Source organism: Maudiozyma barnettii, assembly GCF_903064755.1.
Source record: "Maudiozyma barnettii strain CLIB 1767 genome assembly, contig: KABA2_01, whole genome shotgun sequence".
Lineage (NCBI taxonomy): Eukaryota > Fungi > Ascomycota > Saccharomycetes > Saccharomycetales > Saccharomycetaceae > Maudiozyma > Maudiozyma barnettii.
In genome coordinates this window covers 789,953-798,085 of record NW_024545238.1, presented here as the reverse complement: position 1 = coordinate 798,085, position 8,133 = coordinate 789,953, and the positions used below count along the sequence as shown (strand labels likewise).

At 34.1% G+C, this 8,133-nt stretch overlaps 3 protein-coding genes across 3 annotated transcripts; 1 reads left to right on the top strand and 2 right to left on the bottom strand.

Annotated features, from left to right (window-relative positions):
- Positions 1-154: 154 nt before the first annotated feature.
- Positions 155-1,579, bottom strand: PTC2 (type 2C protein phosphatase PTC2; the record flags this gene model as incomplete). The annotated part of the gene is made up of 1 exon (XM_041548283.1): positions 155-1,579. One exon carries the CDS (start codon positions 1,577-1,579, stop codon positions 155-157), a length of 1,425 nt encoding a protein of 474 aa, XP_041404217.1.
- Positions 1,580-2,523: 944 nt separating this feature from the next.
- On the top strand, positions 2,524-4,047 carry TRP2 (anthranilate synthase TRP2; the record flags this gene model as incomplete). The annotated part of the gene is made up of 1 exon (XM_041548282.1): positions 2,524-4,047. The coding sequence occupies one exon, from the start codon at positions 2,524-2,526 to the stop codon at positions 4,045-4,047; it is 1,524 nt and encodes a 507-aa protein (XP_041404216.1).
- A 463-nt stretch (positions 4,048-4,510) lies between these two features.
- Positions 4,511-6,814, bottom strand: MET6 (5-methyltetrahydropteroyltriglutamate-homocysteine S-methyltransferase; the record flags this gene model as incomplete). Its single annotated transcript, XM_041548281.1, has 1 exon — positions 4,511-6,814. One exon carries the CDS (start codon positions 6,812-6,814, stop codon positions 4,511-4,513), a length of 2,304 nt encoding a protein of 767 aa, XP_041404215.1.
- Between the last annotated feature and the right edge of the window lie 1,319 nt (positions 6,815-8,133).

Here is an 8,133-nt window from a genome sequence, read left to right as displayed (position 1 = left end):
GGAGGGATTAGAGTAAAAAAAAGATGGAAATTGAGAGAGATGATTATTTGGTTGTAATTTAATAATAGTACAATAATAATTTTTTCTAAATGAGAAGAACTAAAAAAAAAAGTAAATATACATAGTTTTTAATTTTCTCTTTAAATTCTTGTTATCATTTTGAAGTAGATGGTTCATCATCAACATTATCATTTGCATTCATTGGCACATCTTCATCATCATTATTATTGTTATCTTCTTCTTCTTCTTCCTCATTTTCAATTGATGATGTTGCAGTAGAACCAGTGGCGTAATGGTTTCTGAACGATGCTAACATATCACTTAGATTCCCACTCAAGTATGGGGTATTATCTGGGCCTTGAGATATGGTGATCCCACTACCTAATAGGGCTTCCAAAGGGAATCCATTCAACGATGGACCTCCAGCAGCGCCAACAGCTCTACCGTTATTTTCTTCATCTGCATCAGTGTCATCAACTTCCATTGCATTCTCGTTATCAATATCATTTTGATTATTACCTCTATTGAAACGTTCTTGTGGTTTCTTTGTAGTGGTATCAAATATATGAGTTTCATCTTCTGGGAATTCAAAATAACTATATATGACTTTTCTCTTTAAAGCAAAAGAGATTGGTCTAGTATGATTCTTTGCTCTTATTCTATCAAACCATTGTTCAACGGTTTCTTCATTCTTTAATAATGCAACAATTGTAATACTCATGTTATCGCAACCAATCCCTGTCCCTTCAGTAGTTGGAGAACAACAAACATCGACGATTCTTGATGCAATATCATTTAATGACATATCACCAAGGTTAATCCCATGAAGTACTAAATCTACACATTCTTGAGAAGAAAGACAATCCCAAATACCATCACAAGCTAAAATGACAAATTCATCATTCTCATAATTCAATTGATGTTCAAATATATCAGGAACACAAGTGACAACTTGTTCATGAGGGCCTAATTTATCATTTTTTTTAAATTCAAAATCACCAATAGCACGAGATAATGCTAAATTCCCATTGACACGATCCATTTCAACAAAACCATCAGCGGCATAAATACGAGATCTTTCAGAGATTAAAGTAGGTTTGTGATCATATGATAAAGCTTTAGCATTACCTGAAGTGGATAACACAGTACGAGAATCACCAGAATTACCACAAACAATTTTATTTTGTTTTTTTGAGATTAATAAAGAAGTTGCAGTACAACCACTATGGTCATTTTGTAAAACAGGATCCTTTAATATAGCTTGATCAGTTTCAAGATAAGTATCGATAAATAATTGACTTAATTTATTTTCTTTAAAACTTTTTTGGCTTTGAAAGATTTGTGTCATTTTATTACCAGCAAATTGTGCAACAGCAGAGCCACCATGGCCGTCAAAGATACTATATAATGCAATATGGTCTCTTGTATCATCTTCTGACAATGTATTTAATTCTACGATATGAGAATCCTCCATAGACATTCTCCAACCTTGCATAGCACATAACCCAAATGCAGATAAAGTATCAGCACCGGAATGATGTTCTTTATCTATCACAGGATTTGAAAGTATCTGACCCATATTTTTTTTTAGTTTCTTTGTCTTCTCTCACAAACGTGTTTGTATGTATATATTTGTTTATTTTAGTGTAGATAACAAATTACAAATACCAAGTTTATAGACTAAACAAATTAATAAGCTAATATATATACATCAATTGTCAGATGAGTACTACTTCCCTCTAGAACTAATAAATCTAACCATGGTTACAGTATTTTACAAAACTAAACAAAAGATAGAATCTACTCCAGACCAAAACGCAAGATTCTCAAGGTCTGCCTAATTCTTTCTCTCGCTCTCTCTTTCTGTCTCTCTCCCACTCTCGCCCACTCTCGCTGGTTGGTACTAGAGAAGAAAAACAAAACAAAATTTTCGTTGTTGATTAAATTGGGTGTGTGGTAGAACACCAAGTATCATATCTCATATCTCATATATATATATATCTATATCTACGATACCTGGAGCTCATATTCCATCATATTGACGACATACTTGTGTGCTAGTATCTTATATCTACATGTATACAACGTATATACCCCACGTAATGCTATTATTAATGCTAATATTGGGCGTGCATTACCCTGACACCTGTTGTCACGGCGTACGACTGAAGTATTCATTATTTTCGTCTTTTCTCTCGCCGTTTTCTCTTTCGCTGGAAATTTTATCGCCATATTTTATTCATTCATTCACTCCCCAGCTTATAGCAAGTTAGCTATTTGCATTCATTCACACACTGGAAATTGGCAAGGCCTCCCTCTCGATGAGTCAAAAATTATCTGTTTTTTTTTCACTTTTTTAATAGAAGATATTATATAATAAGTGACGTTTATAATTTATTTAAAAGAGGAGAGTAGTATCTTAAATATACATATGATTGCTTGCATTTAATTTGTACCATTAGTATAGATTTACCAATACACACACACAAATATATATATATATACAAAGAGAGAAAGAGAAAGATGTCGTCTCAGATCAAATTCCAACCGGAACTTGACGTTTTGAAACAACTAGTCATTGAAAATAATGATGAAGATATTAACATGTACCCAGTGTACGCATTCTTACCATCTTTGGAATTGACTCCACATGTAGCCTATTTGAAACTAGCAGATTTAAACAATAAAAAACGTACAGAATCATTCTTATTAGAAGGTGCAAAGACTAATAACGAATTGGATCGTTATTCATTTATTGGCCTCTCTCCAAGAAAGATTATTAAGACTGGCCCAACAGAATCCTTAGAACAAGATCCTGTCACTTTATTACAAGATGAATTGAATAAAACAAAATTAGCTGAAAATGTTCCAGGTCTACCAAAATTGAGTGGTGGTGCTATTGGTTATATATCTTATGATTGTGTTCGTTATTTCGAGCCAAAGACTAAAAGACCTTTGAAAGATGTATTAAAAGTTCCTGAAGCTTATTTGATGCTTTGTGATACTATCATTGCCTTCGATTATGTTTTCCAAAGATTTCAAATCATTCATAATATTAATACTAAAGAAACTACTTTAGAAGAAGGTTATATTCATGCTCAAAAGATTATTTCTGAAATTTATAATAAATTGACCGATAATTCGACTCCAATTGATTATCCAGAACAACCACCAATTAAATTGGGCCAAACTTTCACATCAAATATTGGTCAAGAAGGTTATGAAGGTCATGTCCGTACTTTGAAAGATCACATTAAAAAAGGTGATATAATTCAAGCTGTACCATCTCAAAGAGTTGCAAGACCTACCTCATTACATCCTTTCAACATTTATCGTCATTTGAGAACTGTAAATCCATCTCCATACTTATTTTATATTGATTGTTTGGATTTCCAAATTATTGGTGCTTCACCTGAATTATTATGTAGTGCAGATAACAAAAATAAAATCATCACACATCCAATTGCAGGGACAATAAAACGTGGGAAGACTGCAGAAGAAGATGATCAATTAGCATCTGAATTATATGGTTCTTTGAAGGATCGTGCTGAACATATTATGTTGGTGGATTTAGCAAGAAATGATATCAATAGAGTTTGTGATCCATTATCTACAAAAGTAGATAAATTATTAACTGTTCAAAAATTCTCTCATGTACAACATTTAGTATCTCAAGTTAGTGGTACTTTGAGACCAGAAATGTCATGTTTCGATGCATTTAGATCAATCTTCCCAGCAGGTACTGTCAGTGGTGCTCCAAAGGTGAAAGCAATGGAATTGATTGCGGAATTAGAAGGTGAAAGACGTGGTGTTTATGCAGGTGCCGTAGGTAATTGGTCTTACGATCAAAAGACAATGAACACATGTATCGCACTACGGACAATGGTTTATAGAGATGGTGTTGCTTACCTTCAAGCTGGTGGTGGTATCGTGTTTGATTCTGATGAATATGACGAATACGTGGAAACTATGAACAAAATGTTAGCTAATCATAGTACGATTGTTCAAGCTGAAGAAATTTGGGCATCTAAAGTAGGGACCGTCTAATCTTTTAAATAGAATTATTAGAGGGACCTTTAAGTTTCCTACTTAATTACCTATTTCATTATTCATTTATTTTAGTAAATATATATATATATCATTACAAAGAGTTACGAATCTTCGAATAAGTTATTGTGAGGTTGTTGGGATTATTCTACAGAGTATTTCCTTTTTAAACTATCAATTGTTGTTTTGGAAACTTTAGTACTGTTTTAAATAAACGAATGTTGAATACGTTAAAATATACAAGATTTATATACTATGTATAAATATAAATTATTGGGAAATGCTATAGAAAGATAAATAAAAAAAATAAACCACAAATGTTGAATAAAGTAGCCCCTGCCCCTCTATATCAATAAGTTAAGATGATAGAAATAATGAGAAAAAAAAATGAAAGAAAGAGATGTTGTGAAGTTAGCTAGAAACTTTAGCAAAATCTAAAACCGACTATAAACTATGAATAAGTTTATTTTTGGTATTGCTTACGGAAGTACTTGGCAGCTTCAACCATATGAGTCAATGATTCTCTAGTTTCATCCCAACCTCTGGTCTTCAAACCACAATCTGGGTTAACCCAGAACTTTTCAGCTGGGTAGGTCTTTAGAATGGCTTCAATCTTGGTGATAAATTCTTCGGTAGATGGAACTCTTGGAGAGTGAATATCGAATAGACCTAGACCAATATGATTTGGATAGTCCTTGAATTCAGCAATGTAGTTAGCATCGTCCTTCTTGGAGAATTCGATAGAGACAACATCGGCATCTAGAGCCTTAATATGGTTTGGATCCAAATCAGAGTAACAGAAATGAGAATGAATTTGGGTCTTGTTAGAAACACCGGATGTAGCAACTCTGAAAGCTTCAGCAGCCCAAACTTGGTAAGCAGATCTTTCGGTACCAGCTCTTAGTGGTAGACCTTCTCTAATAGCAGGTTCATCGACTTGGATAATCTTGATGCCAGCAGCTTCTAGATCGTTAACTTCATCTCTTAGAGCTAAAGCCAATTGGTAAGCTTGGGTTTGTTGGTCAATGTCATCTCTTGGGAAAGACCATCTTAGACAGGTGATTGGACCAGTTAACATACCCTTGACATGCTTCTTGGTGATAGATTGAGCGTAGACAGATTCCTTGACAGACATAGCCTTTGGTCTGGATAGATCACCAACAATGATAGGTGGTCTAACGTATCTAGAACCGTAAGATTGAACCCAACCGTTTGTAGTGAAAGCGTAACCCTTTAGTTGTTCACCGAAATATTGAACCATATCGTTTCTTTCTGGTTCACCGTGAACTAGCACATCTAGATCGATTTCTTCTTGGAATCTGATGACTCTTTCAATTTCAGAGTTAATAAACTTTTCATATTCTTCAGCAGATAATTGACCCTTGTTGAATTTGTTTCTGTTGATTCTAATGTCTTTAGTTTGGGGGAAGGAACCAATAGTAGTAGTTGGGAACAATGGCAACTTGAAGACTGGTTGTTGTTCAGCAAGTCTTTGTGGGAATGGAGCAGCTCTGGTAGACATGTTAGCATCAATTGAGGAAACTCTGTCCTTAACAGCTTGATCATTAATGAAGGAAGAAGCGGATCTAGCGGCAATAGCGGCAGAGTTTGCTTGTAGGGCAGCAGAAACATCTTGACCGGATACATTCTTAGCAATAGTAACAACTTCACCTAACTTTTGAGTAGCGAAAGAGAAGTAGTTTTTTAGTTCAGCATCCAACTTAGATTCATTTTCCAAATCAACTGGAGTGTGCAATAAAGAGGAAGAAGTAGCGACAATAACTCTGTCGGCACCTAATTTAGCAATAGCTTGTTGAACAAACGCAGAAGACTTCGTGAAGTTGTTCTTCCAGATGTTTCTACCATCGACAATACCGACAGATAGAGTTTGGTTTGGACCAATGGCAGATACGACGTCGTTGAATTGTTCTGGGGCTCTAACGAAATCGAAATGGAAACCAGAGACTGGTAGACCCTTTAATGATTCCAAGTTTGGAACGACAGTACCGAAATACGAAGCTAGAGTGATCTTTGGTAGGTTAGCTTGTTGACCAAAATAAGTATAAGCCTTCTTAACGGCAGCTTGGACGTTAGTTGGAAGATCTAAAACTAGAGTTGGTTCATCTAATTGAACTTCAGTAGCACCTGCGGCAGCTAATTTTTGTAGAATATCAGTGTATAGAGGTAATAATTGATCTAATAAAGAAATTGGGTCTAATTCCAAGTTATCTTTGTCAGCCTTACCTAAGTATAGATAAGAAACTGGACCAACTAAGACAGGTCTAGTTTGAATACCTAGAGCCTTAGCTTCTAAGAATTCATCGACTGGCTTTTGACCGTTCAATTTGAAGGACAAGTTCTTACCGAAAGTTGGTCTAACATAATGGTAGTTAGAGTCAAACCATTTAACCATCTCTAAAGCAGTGACATCAACAGCTGGTTCAGATCCAGTAGCCTTTCTTTGTAGACCTCTACCCATTGCGAATAAGACATCTAATTGAGGTAATTGGTACTTAGTGTAACGATCTGGAATAACATTGAATAAAACAGAAAGATCTAGAACTTGATCGTAGAACGAGAAATCATTAGAAGCAATGATATCGACACCAGCTTCCTTTTGTAATTTCCAGTTTTGTTCTCTGATTTCCTTACCGACCTTTAATAGATCTTCGGCAGAGGTCTTACCATTCCAGTAAGCTTCAGTAGCCTTCTTTAATTCTCTGTTTGGCCCAATTCTTGGGAAACCTAAGACAGCGGATTGAACCATTATTATGAAATAATTAGGGGTGAGTTATAAAAGAAAAAGTTGTGTAAGATAAGTCGAGAAACTATAAGTTAACACAGACAATTGTTGCTTTAATGATCTTTTTATATAAATTATTAATGTATAAGATAAGAGAATAATACAATTGTCGAACATGAATTAATTCGAAAAGAGGTATCTTTATATATTAAATTTTTTTTGTTGTATTTTAGGATGTCTCATTTTATTTTTTTAATTAGTATTACTATTCTTAAAACAGTCTATCTATTGTCAAACTCCACTCTTTTTTAGGTTTTCACTGTTAAACCACATCGAGATAGAAAAAGAGTGAAAGTGAGAAAGTTCCACGGTTTTGATATTTTTTTCAGTTTTTCAGTTTTTACTAACAATAATAAGTAGTGCATGAAGCGAAGACTTAACGACAAAAAGCGAAAAACATCCATTAAGTGCAGAAATATCGGGATAATACGAACAGAGAAGTATAGAAGTTGTATAACGATGATGATGACACTAATGATATAATGTGAAATATTCACACAATTTTTGTTTGCTGAATTATTGTTTTTAGATGATTGTAAACTCTGCCAAACGAGCAAGGTGATCTATTCAATGTATGTAGTATATGTGGTATCACTAAGATTAATCGTAATTACTATTATCATGTAGTTATAGAGAGAGAAGAAAAAAAAGGGGGGAAGGTTGTAGTAGTTGGATTTGATTCGAGATGGATTCTAAAATATTGGATTTAATTGTTGTATTAAATGATGAGCGTTCAAGTCTACCGTATTTGTTTTACGCATATTTCTTACTACTATTGCAATGTTGAATATTTAAGAACGATTATAAGCGATAGTATTCTGTATGAATATATTCCCTTGTGTCTTCAAGAAGAAATTAGTGTAATTGTAGCACTATACTTTTCATTTATGTTTTAAGCTAACAATTTCTTGCTGAATGGTTATTCGAGAGTACTTAACTAGGTATACAATTTTGTACATATATATGTGGGTGTGGGTGTGTTTACACAATATATCATGACTGTAAAGGGTATATTTAACCTACTTGATACGTCACTTTCAAAATATATCATTTCAATATTAACTATTCAGTCATAATCGCAGCCACAATTGCAATACCTAATAGCTGTTTCCATGATATTCATCGACGCTCTCTCTCTCTCTCTCTCTCTCTCTCTTTGCAAACCAATAGAGACTTGGTTGTTTAACTATCGCTCAATAGCATCTCTCTCTTCGTATCTTGATGTTCGTTGTGTGAAGGAGGAGTCAACTTAATGAACAGCCAAAAAAAAAAAAAAAAAAAAA